Genomic DNA, 18,602 nt, shown 5'->3' on the forward strand with positions numbered 1-18,602 from the left:
ATAAGGAGAGTCTCAGATCTATGAGTCAGTGTCAAGTAATAATATACATATAACTGGAGTATCAAAAAAAAAGAGAGAGAGAGAATGTGGCAGAAAAAATATTTTAAGAAATAATGGCCAAAATTTCCCCATATTTGGTGAAAAACCACTTAGAGATCTAAAAATTCAGTGAACCACACAGAATACAAACAAAAATCACATCTTGACACATCATAATCAAACTGCTGAAAACCAAAGATAATGATAAGATCTTGAAAGCAGCGGGAGAAAAACTATACCTCACATGCATGGGAGCAAAGTTACGAATGTTAACTAACTTCTTATCGGAAACAGCAGAGACCAGATTACAAAGAAATGACACCTTCAAAGTGCTGAAATAAAAAATATGTCAGCCTAGAATTCTATATCCATGAAAATGTCCTTTAAAACTGAAACATCCCTGGTAAATGAAAGCTAAGAGAATTCAGTATTGTCAGATCTGTGCTAAAAATAATCTGCATGTATTATTGCTGTTTTTAACAATTTAGTGATAAGATGTTATCACTACTGAAAACAGTCTTCTGAAGATTAAGGCACTCTCTATACCTGCACACTCATGTATAAGTCTAGACAGAGTGATGTAAACACTGTTTTCAACTTTTAGAGCCATCCCATAGACAAACTATGGGAGACTTATCCAGAATAGAATATAAATCTTACCAACATAACAATGTCAACATTTAATTGTCTGAAATGTAGAAGAAAGGGTAAGGCCATTAACACTCACATCTCCTAGTGGATCTAGAAACAGAGGTATATTATTTGAAGTTATAAACAGAACTAACAGAAGGAAAAAGTAGTGTAAGACTTCCAGTTTTAGAATGGTAAACATGGCCCTTCCCCATTCTCTTCTTGGAAATTATTAGAGAAACAACTAGGAGAGTGGAAAACAAATTCACAAATCCCCCAGGAAGTGAGAAAGAGTTGCCAAATCAATGAAGGTAATGGTAGAGGGAAGACATGAAGAAAGGCTTCTGCTTCTACATCTTCAAATTATAGACAGAGCCAACAGGTAGCCTACTCATTATCCAGAACAGCAGGAACAGTAAGTGCACTGGTAGTGGGAACTTCTCCGGACCCATTTGGCCCCATGGAAGAGGCAGAGTAGAAACATACAGTCATGTCATCTAGCACCTGTGCAAACCAGGTGGAAAGAAAGGGCTGTATAGATTTGGTCTTCACCTCTGTCATTTTTGCTAAAGCTGTGTTGAGGCAGTGTGGATACATTAAATTGGAGGGAGCCAATTAAATTAATTGGAAAGAAATAAAGTCTAAAAGAACTCTGTCTCTCTGAACTCTACATTAATCATATTTAACCTTGTGAACCAGAGATAATTTCTGCTCCCTTCTAGTGGTTCCCTGGATCTTCCTTTATACAAACCTGCAAATATGTCTTCAGATCATAGACAGAGCCAGCAGGCAGCTTACTCATTACCCAGAACAATAGGAGCCGTATGTAGGTGTGCTGGCAGTGGTAGCTTACAAAGAGATTTCAATCAAAGATGAGTAATTAAAAGGAACCAGCTATGAATCTAAAAAGATACTATAAGGGGACAAGGAGAAAGGTACAGTGAAAAACAAGTATCAGACAGAGAATATTCAACCAAAAAAAGAAAAATACTGTTTCCATAGAGCAAACCAAAAGTGTGATATTTCAAATTCAAAACATGTAAAACAAGAGTTACAGCAGAGATTTTTTAAAGTTCAGGGAAGATAGAGTAAGATCATGTAAGAAGATGAAATGGCAGCTGTCAGAGCTCAGGTAAGAAATTGAAGGGAAAAAATAAAGCTATCGGTAATTGTAGTGACATTGGAAACAGCACAGAGAACACTAAATACTTCTGTAAGCATACTGAGGATTGAGAAGAGTGAGCAAAAAGAAGTAGAAAGGAACAAAGAATTTTGTTTTTGGCCGCACCATGTGGCTTGTGGGATCTTAATTCCCCAACCAGGGATTGAATCCGGGCCACGGCAGTGAAAATGCAGTGTTAATCACTGGACCACCCGGGAACTCCCAGGAAAAAAGAATTTTAAAATGTTAGAAAAATTACAGACGTGGAAGACAAATGAAATACCTAGAGTTCCTGGAGGGAGTGGTGTGGGGAGGCAGACCAATGGAACTGGGAAAGAATTGTATAGCTTTATTTTGAGAATGCTTTCCATTGAAAACAAACAAATCTAAAAATGGGAAGGGAATGGCTTGTCTCAGGGAACATTGTCACAGAATAACACTGAGATATGCCTTGTTTTAATCCATTGGACTTTATAAATGATCCTTTGGCATCTAGACAAGATGATCAAGGCCTCCGTGGAGACAGGAGAGGAGGATCAGTGTGGACTCACCTCCTTTGCATCAGCATTCAATATTGGAAGATAGTGGAGCCACATCAAGAAGTCCCTAGGGAAAGCTGACACACCTCATCCAATCCTCTTGGAAAAGCAAAAAATAAAAGGGTGGCAAAACGTGCCAAGAAAGTGGAAATTGAAAGAAAGCAGGTTGAATTTAGGGCAAAACAAACCAAAAGCAGCAGCACTTTACAATGATTATGGGTAAAGTCCTCAGTAGCTGTCAAGTATATGAAAGGATGCTATACCTCACTCATAATAAGAGAAAAGAAAAATAAAACTGCAGTGAAATTTTATTTTTTCTGATAATTTGGAAACAACCAAAACAACTGAAAAGTTTCATAAGACACTCTCATGCATTGATTGAGAGTACAAGTATAATGTGTAAAATCTCTGCAGTGGTTAGTATGAAAATGTATCATCCAAATATAAATGCACATATCTTCTGACCCAGCAGTTCTGCTTATAGGATTTTTTCCTGTGGATTTACTTGTACATCAAATGTCTTGTGTTTGAGGATTTTCAGTGAAACACTGTTTATAATATCAAAGGATTATAAACAAAATATTCACCAATGAAGGCTGCATGAATAAATTATGTTACATTCACATCCATAAAAGTGTGAAGCAGCTCCATGGAGTGATAGAGCATAAGCTAAAAACAAGGAGCAGACCAGTTTGTGAGGAATACTATCATCTATATGAAAAGAAAAAGGGAGGGAGGGAGATAGAAGCTTTTAAGTGCCTAGACTGTCCCTGGAAGGAGATGTAATCAAATCCCAGTGTTGCCTCTGGGGAGGAGAACTGAGTGGTTGTGGGAGATGGGTGGGAGGCTGGGTTACTTTAAAAAAATATTTTGAAATATTCTTAATAGATAAGTTTGAAGAACTGTTTTTCCAAACAATTTTATATAAGTTCCTAACTTAATTATTGATGCCTCTATCACTCCCAAATACCTTATTATGTATTCCCCATTATACAACATTCTTCTACTATAGTATAACCATCAAAATCATGAACTTAACATTGCTATATCATTCTATCTAATCTCAGATCCAGTTCAAGTTTCACTAATTGCCCCAATAATGTCCTTTTTATAACAAACAAGCAAGTAAAGAAATAAATCCAGGCCATAATCGTGTCAGTCAGCCAGTCATCAATCGAGTCAGTCCAGGCCAGAATTGTGCATTGTATTTAGCTGTCATGTCTCCTTCAAGCTAGAATGGTTCCTCAGTTTTCCTTGACTTTCATGACCTTGATACTTCTGAAAATTATTGACCAATTATTTTGAAGACAGTCCCTCAACATTTGTTTAACAGTTACTCATGAATAGACTCAGATTATGCACCTTTGGCAGGAAACCGTGGAAGTGATGCTTTATTCACTGTTTTGCATCCTATCAGCACATGATTTTAGTTTTTCCTACTGCTGGTAATGTTAAATTTAATTACTTTATTGAGGTGGTGTCTGCCAGGCTTCTCTACTGTAAAGTTTCACTTTTTCCCTTGATAAATAATGAATGTTTTGTGGTGAGGTATTTTGAAACTATGAAAATATTCCATCTCTCATCAAGCAATTTATTTATCTATTCATTCATATATGTAAGGACTTATGGATTCCTGTTTCATTCAGTGGATTATAATTTATCATTATTATTACTTATTTTGATGCTCAAATTTCCCCAGATTTGGCCATTAGGAGCCCCTTTAAGCTGGCCTCTGTTTCCTTTGACACGTCCCCATCATTTTTTGAGCATTTCCTTACTTTCTGGCATAGCAAGATGCACCAGGTTCATTTTGTCATTATCTAGCCCAACTTGGAATCACCTTTTAGTGGAGAATGATATTAAGAAACCAAGATCTGGGCATTAGGAGTGCTCATTGCTGTTGGGGTATTAGTATTCCCAGGCCCTCCCAGGGGACAGATGTAGGGAATATGTAAATGTATATACATACATTCTATGTCTGTGTCTCTATTCTACTTATTTCTGTGTCTATCTATATATATTGAAACCACCACAGAGTTTATTCTAGCTTTCTCCCTATCCATATCTGTCCCTCCCTTCTTTGACAGTAAAACACCTGGCTCATCATGTCACCACTTCTTTAATCAGTACTTCTGTATGTGACCAGTCTCCTGTCAGTGCCCCTGCCCCTCCACCCAGCAGCCCTGACAGGCACCTTTGACACCTCTACCAGGCTGCTGCCCCGTCCCCTGTATGGCCACCATCCTCACCTCACCTGAGCTTCAACACCCTGTGCTGATCTGCTGCTGTCACTCTCCTGTAGAGATACCCTCCTCTAAGTCTCCAAGGCCACCACTGTCACCCACTGCATAGAAGCCCTCCTCTTCCCTTACGGGCTCTGACACTCCCTGCCTGTCTGCGTTGGCAGATACCTGCCTCATCCCTTCCATGCTCCAAGCTGCCTGGAACCACCCTGCCATACAGAGGCCTTGCTTACTCACGCCCCTCGACTCTGACACCCTGTTCCTGGTCAGTGCCACCACTGCCATCACCACCACATCATGCCACCAATATTGGAAAGTCTACTCACTCCAGTCTGGCTGCAGCACCCTGCACCAGGCTGCCAAGTCTCCCCCTGCCCCCATACATGATCTCCTATTTCACTCAGCCCCACGTAATGGCTTTTGGACTAAATCACTCTGCAGAGATGGAACAGAAAGGAAAAGGAGAAGTAGAGAAAGCAGAAGTTTATCCATCAGTTTAATGTTTTACCATATGTAGATATTACCTATTCAAAAAGCAAATGAATTTTATCAATACAGTTGACCCTCAAACAGTGTGGGAGTTAGGGGCTTATAACTGTGAGACTTATATGGGAGGGGGCAGAATAGTGTGAATGAACCAGTTTTTCCTCATTCAGAGCAGAGAATGGTGAACACTGTCTGAAGTTGATAAATAAAAAATTAGAAACACACATTATTTAGATTTTAGTGACAACCACTAGAACTAAAACCAGAAATTGCCATAAATTGTGTTGGGGGATGGTGGGAGTAGTAGGAAGGGGTGGGGAGGGAAGAAGCAGATGATTATTTTTCAGTGTAAACTCTTCTGTACTCTTTGACTTTTTTCTGTAATTGTGTATTAATTTATTCCTCCATTCTTGTTCCGCCTGGCATCCTCTGTGTGTTGGCAGCTAAGGGAGGGATTTTCTTCTGTTGTCTAGAAGCCTCTTTGAAAGAGGTCTGTGATTTTGTATACTTCCTACCCAAATGGACGAAACAGTGAATGTGGATCCCATCAGCACATCCTTCAGATTCTCCTCCTGCATCAGTGTTATTTACGAGTCTGGGTCTTTGGTGCTGAAGGCCACTTGGGCTGCCACAAGTGGTTATGAGTGAGGGTGTTCACACTGATGGACATGGTTTTGGCTGGGATCAGGTTAAACTGTTTTCAGTCTGAGCTGTATATACAGTTTGCCAATCATTTTTTTTTTTTGGTGATGCTCTTTGGCCCTATACCGGTTAATTTGTAGATTTCTTTGATGTCAGGAAAGTAGTAATAAAGTGTCCTGAATTGGCAGCCAGCATCACAAAACAGTATGATGTAGTGATTGCCGTGATGCTTCTCTAGCTTTCCTAACATTGAATTCTTGTGAGGTTCATTCACTTTTCTAGCCTGACAGCCATGGGATATAGAATTATAAATAATTGGTTTGTTTGATTTGCTACTGGGCTCCTTAAAGAGCTCGGGACTTGTGTATTTGGCCACTAAGGCAAGGGATGATGCTGTGGATGCCATTTCCCAGTCTCTGTGTTCCTGCTGAGATTAAGTGGCTTAATATGGGGCAGAGCTTCCAGTGACGCAACTCAAGGTGTCCCCCACCCCATGAATGCTCTTGGGCTCTGTCTTAGCTGCAGAGACCAAGGACTGGCTGGAGCCCATCTGGGCCCAGCTCAGGTTATCAGGGGTTGAGAAGCACTAGGTTCCCACATCACTACATGACTGTTACGGATGGACTGATTTTGGTATATTTTTTATATTTAAATCTTTATTTCATCTTGAATTTATTTTGATATGTAATGATGATTATTTCATTAATTTACAGAAAGATAGTACACTGGATGCTGCTGAAGAAATCATCAAGGCATGGAGTAGACAGAAGTTTTGATACTTGCAGACCGCATTGTTTCTATTAGATGACCTAGTATGGAATTATTTAGTACTGCTACTTGCTGGGTATTGAAAAAAAATTTTCAGTACAAATGAAATTTAAAGGACTATTTCCATTGTTAATCCTACTCCTGACAATATTCAGGAGATCTGATTTTTTTTTCAGCTGAATTGTATTAAAACAGCTTTTAGACCATTTTATGTGTCAGTATAGTGCAGTGGTAAGAACTGTGAGATGCTGGTTGATGCTTAACCTCCTCTGCGCTTCAGTTTCCTCATAAAAGGGGAATAAAAATAGCACCTACTTTATATGAAGTTTGTGAGTTGTTGTTTGTGAGGATGAAATGGACTGATGTATGTAAAGCCTGGCAAACAATAAGCACTCAACTACTCTTGGCCAGTTTCACTTCTCTGCCATTGCATGAAAACCCTTAACCAGTTACATCCCCCTCAACTCTGTATCTTTGCTTTGTCTCTACCCACCTGTAGTTCTCTCCCCTTCACTTACTAACGACTTTGAACTCTGCTCATAGTTTTGCCTCTCTTGCAAGTACTGCCATCATCTGGAGTGGCTTCAAGGTCCCCATGGATTACCTAGGCTTTTGGTACTTTGACCTCCTCACCTCTGGTGATATTCACCTCCACTCCACTCTCCACTTCAGCCACCCACTCCCTTGGGCATACCCTAAACCTTTCATCATTTCAGGCTGTTCCATCTTTGAGATAATAAGTTAGTCATTTCACACTGTAACCACCTATTCTTACACAAAGTATCACCCCTGGCCAATATTTCCCACTCTCTCCATCTCTCTCTCTCACTCAGCTACTCTCAAAATATTACTTTAAACTATCATTTCAAATCCACTATTTCTCAAAAATTGGTCCATGGCCCTCTTACATCAGAATCAACTAGGATCTTTGTTGAAAATAGATTTTGGTCTTCACCCCAGACTTACTGAATAATAATTTCAGAATCTGACCCTTTCCAGGTGATTCTTTTTTTTTTTTTTTTTTTTTTTTGTGGTACGCGGGCCTCTCACTGTTGTGGCCTCTCCCATTGCGGGGCGCAGGCTCAGCGGCCATGGCTCACGGGCCCAGCCGCTCCGCGGCATGTGGGATCTTCCCGGACCGGGGCACGAACCCATATCCCCTGCATCGGCAGGCGGATTCTCAACCACTGCGCCACCAGGGAAGCCCTCCAGGTGATTCTTATTCCCACTAAAGTTTGAAAATCATTGCTGTAGTCTGTAGAACCTTCTGTCAGTCTCTTTGTATCTTCACTCCCTTCCATATCCAGGTTAGATTTCATCATCCATAACTTCAGCCAAGATACTTTTGCTGCCTTGAATAACTTGCTCATTGTTCTATCTCACCTGCCTAGTCAAAATAAATAAATAAACAACAGCTCATCCCTGGGGTTGAAGCTCCATGCTTGCAACTGGGCTGCTGAGCGCTGCTGTAGCAAAATGCATAATTGGGCAGGTTCTAACAACCATGAATGCACGTCATTGACCTTAACTTGACTTAATTCTTCTGTGTTCCCCTAATGAGCTTTCTCTACATTTTACCACAACAGCAATTCCTAATATTCTTCCATTCTCCATAGTAAAAATATCCAGCCTTCTCCATTCTCCTAACACCTCAAAGCCCACCACTGCCAGTACTATTAAATGACCTAATCTCCTGCTTCTGTGAAAAACAAAATTTAGAAAAATGACAAAGTAGGAACGACCAGAGCAGCACTCCCAGCTGGGATTCTACCAATAAGTGAGTCTATGACATCTACATCAGCATCCATCCTTTCTTTATTGCCCCCAGGGCCTGCGGACAGTGGGGAGTATTGGTGGTTAAGCAGTACTAGGCCCAGCCATCCAGAAGGAGGCCAGGACCTCAGAAGCCAACTATTGCAGAGCAAAACAAATTCCATGTGAAAATTGTGCCTGTCCACTAGTGTGGGGGACTTGATAAAATTTTCACCAGGGTTTAAATCCACTCTTTGCAGCCTTGGACTTGTCCAGTGCTAATCCCACCACCTGTACTCTGGATCCCATGTCTTCTCACATTCTCAGGGACTTGGTTCAGCCTATTCTCTTGTATCTTCAGCCTCTACTGGATCCCTTCCTCAACAGTAAGATACTTTCAAATCTCTCCCATCTTAGAAAATCCTTTCCCTGATTCTATCTACAACCCTATTATCTCTTCCTCTTCAGGGCAAAATTTCTTCCTTCCATTTTTTTCTCTCTCCCTACTGGCCTCCCTCCATCCTTCATTTTTTCCTTTAACAAATATTCATTGAACTCCTAATATGTGCCAGGCACTGTCCTAAGATATTCAGGCACTTAGGATATATCAGTGAACAAATGAACCAAAGATCCCTGCCTTCTAGGGCTCTCCTAGATAGGGGAGAGACAATAACTAAATCATAAACATAATGAAATATATTGTAAGACTTATACATGGCAATTGTATGAAGAAAAGAAGTAAGGCAGGGTAGAGGTTGGAATGAGAGTTTTAGGGAAGCAAATTGGAATTTTAAACAGTATGGTCAGGTGGGTCTCATGGAGGGCACATAAAAGCAGACTTAGAAGAAGAGAGGGAGAGAGCCTTGTGAAGATCTTAGAGAGGAACATCCCAGGCAGAAGGAATAGCTAGTGCAAAGGCTCTACAACGGAGGGTGTCTTATGTTTGATGAATACCAAAGGTCTGCTGTGGCTGGATGGAATAACCAAGGGATGGAGTAGCAGGTATTAGGCCAGAGAAGTAACATAGGACCTCAAGGACTAGAGTAAGGATAATGGTTTCGTGCTATCCTATCCATACCTTTTTTTTTGATATGTAAAATAATGTTTATTGCAGCATGGTTTATAATTCCTCCAAACTAGGAACAACCAAAAAGACATGAGACTGGGTACGAGCGCCAAATATGTCAGTATTAGCGACTAAAGGGGACTGATGACCTAGCTCTGGATTTTTGAGAAATTTTACTGCAAAATGGAATAACTTGAAAAAGTTTTCCTCATTTGATGATTCCACTTTCTCGCACACAAACACACACTCCTCACTTACCCTCAACCCGCTACAGTCTGGATTCCATACCCATTATTGTTCTAAGTTCTCTAACGACCTCCATGTTCTTAGGTTTAAAGGAAACGTCTCAGTTCCATCTGGCTTTACCTCTTAGTATTTACCACTGCAGGTCGCTTGGGCCTTGCTGAACCCTAATTTTTTTTTTTTTTTAGATCCTGTGGTGCTGCATGATCATCAGTTGCCTTTTGTACTCTGCCCTTCTTCCTTCGTCTCCTTTGCCTGTTTCTTAGATATTGGTATTTTGTCTTTCTCACTAAATAACTTCATTTACTCTGTATATGCTAGTGACTCTTAAATCTGTAACAGCCTAGTTCTATCTGTTGAATTTCACATCCAGTATCCCATTTGTCATCTCACATGGACATTTTATAGGCAAACCCTAGTCAATCTGGGTTCCTCACCTCAGTGAATGGTGCCACCAATCTAGTTGCTCAAGTCAGAAAACCTACAAGTCATTTTTAACTTTTCTCCCCACATCCAAATCCTCTATATAGTACCCCACCTCTCTTCAATCCATCACTTCTCTCTGCTCCAATTGCCCCCACTCTGACACCAACCAATGTCATTTCTCAACTGAATTACTAGTCAACTCTTAACAGTTCTCCCTGTCTTGATCCTTGCAACTTATCCCTGTAGCCCAAACAAGCTTTATAAAATGCAAATGTGATCATGTTACATATATTAGTTAAGATTATTCCTGTTGCAAGTGACAGAAAGCCTAACCTATATGGGTTTAAATCAAATAAAAAGGAATTGTCTGCCTCAACATTTTAGGAGTAGTCTAGTTTCAGTTACAGCTTGATTCAAGACTCATATTGTTATATATCACCAAGCTCCATTTCGTACTTCTGTCTTCTCTGTGTCAGCTGTATCTCCACGTTGTACCTCCTGGATAGAAACACGGCTACAGCAGTTTCTGATTATCATATGGTGACACTAGCAAATCCAGCAAAAGACGACACTTTCTCCGAAGCTCCAGCAAATGATATATTGTGTCGTATTGGCTCATTCCTGAGCTATCCGCTGAGGCCAAGGGGATTGGACATGCTAGCTAACTTAGGCCAATCCAAGGTCAACTTCACATGGACTACATTGGTTGAAAGAAGGGACAGAATGACAAAGGGAGGAAATGGATGAGAAAATGTCTTAAGTGACTTAAAATCTTTTACTCTCCATTGCTCTTAATGTAAATGCGTTTTGTTGCTGTTGTTTTGGGGTTTTGTTTTGGGTTATTTTGGTGTTTAGGGTTTTTAGACGATCATTCTCTGATGCAAACCATTTATTTATTTGTTTGTTTATTTATTTATTTATGGATGGCTGCGTTGGGTCTTTGTTGCTGTGCACGGGCTTTCTCTAGTTGTGGCAAGCGGGGGCTACTCTTCGTTGTGGTGCGAGGGCTTCTCACTGCGGTGGCTTCTCTTGTTGTGGAGCACGGGCTCTGGGCACACGGGCTTCAGTAGTTGTGGAACGTGGGCTTAGTTGCTCTGCGGTATGTGGGATCTTCCTGGACCAGGGCTTGAACCCGTGTCCCCTGCATTGGCAGGCAGATTCTTAACCACTGCACCACCAGGGAAGCCCCGCAAACTTTTTTTTTTAACATCGTTATTGGAGTATAACTGCTTTACAATGGTGTGTTAGTTTCTGCTTTATAACAAAGTGAATCAGCTATACATATACATATATCCCCATATCTCTTCCCTCTCGCGTCTCCCTCCCTCCCACCCTCCCTATCCCACCCCTCTAGGTGGTCACAAAGCACCGAACTGATCTCCCTGCCGCAAACCCTTCTTGATTGAGGAAAGAATGAGTTCATTACTTAGTCAGGTAAGGGAATCACCCCTGAAGGTCATTTTTCCTGTCACTCAGATTCTCCTCATCAGGGCTTACAGTGCCCTGTATGATATGGTCTCCCTCTTACTCCTCCAGTCCATCTTTCCCATCTTTTCCTACTCAAATGTCTAGTCTTACTGAACTCATTTCAATTTCTAAATGAGCCCTATGCTCTCTACCTTTTAGCAGATGTTATTTCCTGACATTCAGGCATGGTTAATGTAGGTGGTATATTGGTGGTGCTTAGTTTTTATGTGTCAACTTATCTGCACCATGGTGCCCAGATATGTGGTCAAACATTATTCTGGATGTTTCTGAAAGGGTGTTTTTGGAAGAGATTAACATTTAAATCAGTAGACTTTGAGTAAAGCAAATTGCTCTCCATAATGTGGGTGGGCCTCATCCAATCAGTTAAAGGTCTTAACAGAACAAAAGACTGACACACCTCCCCAACTTCCCCTCCCCAACCTTACCACCCCCCACCCCTGGGGCAAGAGGAAATCCTTCCAGCAGAGGGTCTTCAGACTTGAACTGCAGTATGGTCTTTCCTGGTTCTACAGCCGGCAGGCCCACCCTGCAGATTTTGGACTTGCCAGCCTCCATAATCATGTAAGTCTGTTTTTTAAAATGAATCTTTCTCTCTATATATATACATACACACACACACCTTATTGGTTCTGTTTCTCTGAAGAATTCTAATACAAGTAGATTAGCAAAAATGATGATAAGTTGTCTACAAATTCCCAAAGTTATGTAATAACTCATTTTATGACATTATACTGTATTATAATAATGAGATATGGACTTCACACAATGATGAATTTTTAAAGACTTTTTTTGGAAGATAGGTTTGCCTATCCAAAAGCCAATGATAATCCACCTTCTCCTTTGACTACTTCTACTATGGAGGCTAAAAGCCAAAATATCCAATTTCTCAGCTTCCCTTGCAACTAGTCAAAAGTGCCTGAGAAGAGCTTCCCTTCATGGAAAAAGATGAGGCAAAGTTATCCTGAGACTTCTTCGTCTTTTTGTCCTCTTCATCCTTCTACTTTCTTCCTACCTGGAATGTATTATAGAAGTAAGGGCTGGAGGTGCAGTAGCCATCTTGCATTCAGGCAGCAACTGGCATCAGAGTGAAAGCCTACATAATAAGGATGGCATAGCAGAAAGAAGAGACAGACCCTGGAAGCAATTTGGAGCTACTGTAACCCCAGAATTTGTAATGCATGAGACAAATAAACCCCTATTTTTTAAGCCACCAGAATAGAGGTTTTTTAATTATTTACAGATGAATGAATTACTACCTGATATAGAAGATATGGTACGCAGATCAAATGTTTCTTCTAGAAGATAAACTGACCTGATGAAAAGGCCTGGAGGTAGTGAGAGAGACAAATCAGAAGGCTCCTGCAGGAGCCCAGGAAGGAGATGGTGAGGTCCTGAAGGATTTAGTATGAGAGAAAGGTAAATCATCACAAATATTTGTCAAACTCATACATTTTCCCCATCATTCTTATGATAAAAACAATTATATAACTACACAATTACCAAATATTTTAAATCAAAAATTGTCTCCAGGGCTTCCCTGGTGGCGCAGTGGTTGAGAGTCCACCTGCCGATGCAGGGGACGCGGGTTCGTGCCCTGGTCCGGGAAGATCCCACATGCCGCGGAGCGGCTGGGCCCGTGATCCATGGGCGCTGTGCCCGCGCGTCCGGAGCCTCTGCTCCGCGGCGGGAGAGGCCACGGCGGTGAGAGGCCCGCGTACCGGAAAAAAAAGAAAAAAAAAAAAAATTGTCTCCAGATAAAACAAGAAGTCTTCTTGGTCTCAGTTGGTTAAACCCAAGGATAAAACAAAATAAAACAAAAACCTCAACCACATTCCTGAGACATGAGAATTTCATTTTATTGCTGCTCTGAGAATACATCTAATTACTCAGTCATGCCAATTAAATAGTAAATCCACCTGCTGACAAACAGCTGTATTGGGATAGATCAAAACAAATTGTAGAAATAATTAGATTTTCTAATCAATATTAACTTCATCATATTATACAGCTGCTACTTTCTTTGACATTTAATACAGCATCTTTTTTCTTATATTATGTAAAACTTGTCATTTGTAACAAAATCTCATAGTAAAAAAGATGAATAATAATTTTGTCCTTTTGTCAATGAGAGTGGTTATCCTGACTATTACTTTAAAAAATCTTTACCCCCTCATTAATTGTCCATTGAAAGCATAAACATCATATTTTAGTTGAAACCTTAGAGCTATAGCTCCTATTACCATAACCTCATTTTCTGTGTAAATTACTGAGACGACTTTTTTTTTTTTGCCACACTGCATGGCTTGCGGGATCTTAGTTCCCTGACCATGGATTGAACCCGTACCCTCAGCAGTGAAAGTGCCAAGTCCTAACCACTGGACTGCCAGGGAATTCCCCCAGATGACTTCTTATAACACCACTTTTATAATTATTACTTTAAATTTAAAAAAATTTATTATTTTATTTTATTTATTTTTAAATAATTTAGTTATTTTAAAATTTTATTTTTTGGCTGCATCGGGTCTTAGTTGCGGCACGCTGGACCTTCCTTGAGGCATGTGGGACCTTTCGTTGCAGCACACGGGCTTCTCTCTAGCTGTGGCATGTGGGTTTTCTCTCCTCTAGTTGTGGCGCATGGGCTCCAGGATGTGTGGGCTCTGTAGTTTGCGGCACACGGGCTCTCTAGTTGAGGTACACGGGGCACAGAGGCTTAGTTACCCCACAGCATGTGGGATCTTAGTTCCCTGACCAGGGATCGAAGCCGCATCCCCTGCATTGTAAGGCAGATTCTTTACCACTGGACCACCAGGGAAGTCCCTATAATTATTTTTGAAGCATTCTGCTGACCAGTATATGTGCAAAAGGGTACAAAACTCATGAAAACCATTCAGTTTTCTAAAGATTTTTCTCCCTCTGGAATGCCCTGGTAAAACACTAGTCTGCCTGCTCTACCCTGGGAACTGACCACTTTGAAGGAAAATCTGTGCATGATACTTCGCTGGTGAAAGCCCTTCAATACCACTCAGTCTCACTCAGAGTAAAAGCCAAAATTGTCTCTCTGACCTTGGAGCCTTGCATGACCTGACCTTGCTCTTCCCTAACCTCATCTCCTACTACTCCACCCTTCCCTCCATGCACTGCTTGCTAATCACCAGGGCTGCTACAGATTAGGTCCGCTGTACCTGAGGTTCCCTCTGCCTAGATATTTTCCACCCAGTGTCCACCTGGCTACCTCCAATCTTTATTCAAATGTCATCTCAGGTGAACTTATCTGACCTCCCATTTAAAATTGTAAATCCTAGCTCTCCTCATCCCCTTTCCCTGCCTTATTTTTCTCCTTAGCACTTACTACCATTGAACTTAAAGTGTGTCTCTCATTCTATTTATCATTTTCATCCCCTCCTAACATACGTTCCATGAGACCAAGGATTTTTATTGTTTTGTTCATGGCTGTATCCACAATACCTAAAGCAGAGTCTGGCATAAAGTAGCACTGAATAAATGAATTTCTGCAAATGGAATTTGGCCCTCAGAACACCACTGGTCTTTTGATATTGTTTTGTTTTTAAACTTGGGTCTCTGTTTGGCCCATGTCTTTCACTTATTAATAGTTTCCTGAAGTGCCAAATATTGTTCCTAAAACTGCAGATATGGTTAGCCAGGCTTCTGAATCACCTGTGCTGAAGGCTTCAGCTAATCAATAATGTGGGACTCTATCTGACCTCTGGAAACCCAATCCCAGGATACAGGACTCAAAGTTGCACTTGGCTCCTGGCTCCAAGACAATTAGATTAAATAGAGTAGTGGCATGCAAGCATTTTTAAGCCAGGGAGTGCATATGTTCACATGCATATGTACACACATGTACACACACACACACACACACACACAAGCTTGGAATTACATCTATCTCCCTTTTGCCTGGCAAATAAATATTTCTAATGAGGGCCTGGTTCTCAGTCTGAAATGATGCTTATAATGCTATCTCAGCCCCTGCCTTCCAAACCTGGGGAAATGGACACTTGAATTGGTACAACATCTCTGGAGGGCAATTTCACAATATCTATCAAAATGTTGTATGAGCATGTCTTTTGATGCCCTGATTCTGTTGTTAGGTATTTACACTTTGAACATGCAAAGCTTCACCCACAAATATGAACAAGAATGTTCATGACAGCATTGTTTATAATATCACAAAACTGGAAACAACCAATTCCTCCATTATTGGCGTATTCAATAAATTATGGTATCTAGTCAAAGAATGCACTTCATCTCTGTTACTTGAAACAAAATGAACAGACTATTGAACGTGATCTGCTTGTGCAAATAAAACAAAGATACATTAATAGATGATTATCCCTGGGCAGGATATGGATGTATCTTACATGAATTTGAAATATGCAAATTAGGTGTTAGACCATATCGAAATATTAATACAATCTTATGCTCAGAATTTTAAATAATTTTCATTTCCTCAAATAAAAAATTTGTTCGAAAAAGTACATAACTTCAAGACTGGCAGGCTTCTTGCTTATACAGTTGCAACATGGCAGTGTCACCTGAGCTGTAAACAGTGCCACCTTTTGGCCAAAATGCTGAGGTTGAAGGAGCTTGGGAAGTCAGAGGAACTGAATGACTGCCAGTGTGGTGTGACACCCCCATGCATAGCCTTTTGTTCAGGAAATGGGAGTAGATGTCTACAGCACTCAACAAATTATCTTAAGAAGTCACATAGTCTTTCTCTTTATTTCATAATCAATTAAAAGGAAAAGTGTATTTCCATATCAATACATAAAAATACTTTTGAGTTCCAAATAAAAGTACTCAAATAAAAGGAATGATCTATCACAGAGTATGTAGTCGTTTGAAAGCAAGCCATAACTAAATTCTCATTAACTTAAAGTGTAGTTCATATCATTTTACTCTGGAACAATATTTTGAAAATTTGAAAGACTCAAGCAAGTTTAGTTATTTTAAATGTAGAAAGTTGCGACCATTTAGTTTAGTGGGAAATTCTTAGGATCTCTATTGTAAAATCAAACTACTGACCTTAGGTTTGTGGGGAATTTTATTTTTTTAAATTAACTTCCACATAACAGAAAAGAAAGTAGAAAGATATACCAGTCCCTCATTTGCAAAATAGACAATCATGTCAGACTACAGCCAGAGTTTAACCTAACTGAGAAAGTAAAGATGATAGTCCAAATACATATTAGGAGTGAGCATTTTGATGAGAATGCTACAAAATTAGCTTGAAAGGTCCAAACACTGGGTGGGAACAGATGAATACAAAGAGTGGCAGGGGCTTCCTATGCAGCTTTTATACTGCATTTGGTTGCAAATGACATAAAGTCATTAAACAATGGAAGACTGCTAAACCGTTGTGGGTTTTGTAGTTTTAATAGAAAAACTACATTGAAGTTAACTTTCATTTTTTTTTAACTTGAAAAAAACCGATCCCAATAAAAGTATTCTAAGTAACTGATGGTGTACTGAATACCACCTCTATTAAGCTATATATGGGAACTGCTTATCTTACTGCCATTTAAAACACTCAAGAGTGGGCATGTTGTTAATACTCAGAAAATAATACTAGTGGTGATAACGTGGACTCTTGTGATGTCTGAACATGAGACACTTGAGTAGAGATTACCCATTTTGGCTAAGATCAGTGGCAGGACAGTGGGTGGCAAATGCTTTATTTCACAAGTGTGGGGCGGGTCCTTTCATCTCGATAATGTGAAAGAGCAAAATCCTAGGTAGGAAAGGTCAGAAAATAGTGAGAATGAGCAGGTATAATGGACAATTTTGTAGAGGAGAGAAAACACTAGGGTAAAAAAAAAAAGGAAAAGCTAGTCTTAATGGAAAAACCCTCTTCATAAACCTCCCTAATTTGGTTTAATTACTGTGAAGAACAGTCAGAATAATATTTTAAAATACATTCTTTCATTCAATCAATAACTCACACAAACCACAGTTATTGGATGTCTTCTCTATGCAAAAGATAAGTCACAAAGGTCCAAAGGAAAAATTTGGATGCTTCAGCCTTCAGTGAGCTCACCACCATTTATTTTCAAGCACCTGTAGTAGTAGAATAACCATGGTAAAGCGTTGCTTAGAAAAGGGTCTTGGTACATGAATTGGTTTTTACCACCTAAATTGCACTAAGACCTTAGGGACTGTCTGTATGTCATTTTCCTATTTCAAACGTAAATGTGTTGCCTCTGTTTCATAACGTTATAACCAAAATTACAATTTTCCTATTTTTAGCATTTATCTTGCTTCCAATGGTATTGTAAAAAACATTGCAATGGACACCTTCATGAATATAGTATCCCATATTTTAGGTTATTTCCTTACTCCAGTTCTCAGAAGTGGGATTACTGGCTCAAGAGGTTTTCACATCTAAATCATTCTGGAGTATTGCTGAATTGCTTTCTAAAAGGGTTGTATCAACTTATAATACTGTGAGCAATATGTGGCCATCACGAGAGACAGTAATGAGAGCAATTTTATATTCTCATCACATGGTCAAACTTTATAATTAATAAGGAGTTTTAATTTAATACACAATTAACATGAGATTACTTGAAAATAGGTAGTTATTTTACACAATAAGATGTTTAGCATGTGATTTTCACGGAAACAGTAACGTTAAAATTCTCTCTGTAAGAAAGTGTCAAGTAACGGGTCATATGAATGTTTCATGTTCTCATTTTCCTCCAATAGTTCATTACTTGAAAACCATTAATAGGACTTTAAAGACAAATTTTGTTTACACTAAAATAAATATACTTAAAAAACATTTTTAGGAATTTATACTCTCATATATCATTCAATCTCCCCATGTTTTGTATTATAAAATAAGAACGTTGTTATTTTGGGAAAAAATATTAGCTTCAAAACATTTAATAAAACAACACTAAATAGCGTAGCATAACTTTTGAAGTCATACTTAATGCCAAATGATATCTTTTTGGAAAAAATACTGATTTTAAAAGTCACAGGCTAGTAGTGTGAACCCTTTAGAGTTATTTTGTTTTGTTTTTAGCGGAGTAAGAAGTAAGAAGTTTAAAAGAAAACTATTGCCCACTGAACATTGAATTAAAAATGAGTTA

At 39.6% G+C, this 18,602-nt stretch overlaps 1 protein-coding gene across 8 annotated transcripts in view; it reads left to right on the forward strand.

Moving 5' to 3' along the window:
* KYAT3 (kynurenine aminotransferase 3) overlaps nt 1-10,370 on the forward strand; it is a 57,046-nt gene extending 46,676 nt beyond the window's left edge. For 6 of the 8 annotated variants that reach the window (XM_067043124.1, XM_067043119.1, XM_067043126.1 and 3 more), the window contains exon 14: nt 6,455-6,828. In XM_067043124.1, the coding sequence (XP_066899225.1) occupies nt 6,455-6,517 (63 nt within the window). In that variant the 3' untranslated portion in view covers nt 6,518-6,828. Of the gene's footprint in view, nt 1-6,454; nt 6,829-9,758 lie in introns of those variants that run through there. The other 2 variants (XM_067043122.1, XM_067043117.1) reach the window with 2 other exon arrangements.
* Nucleotides 10,371-18,602: the final 8,232 nt, after the last annotated feature.

Source organism: Kogia breviceps, chromosome 1, assembly GCF_026419965.1.
Source record: "Kogia breviceps isolate mKogBre1 chromosome 1, mKogBre1 haplotype 1, whole genome shotgun sequence".
NCBI classification, from domain to species: domain Eukaryota; kingdom Metazoa; phylum Chordata; class Mammalia; order Artiodactyla; family Physeteridae; genus Kogia; species Kogia breviceps.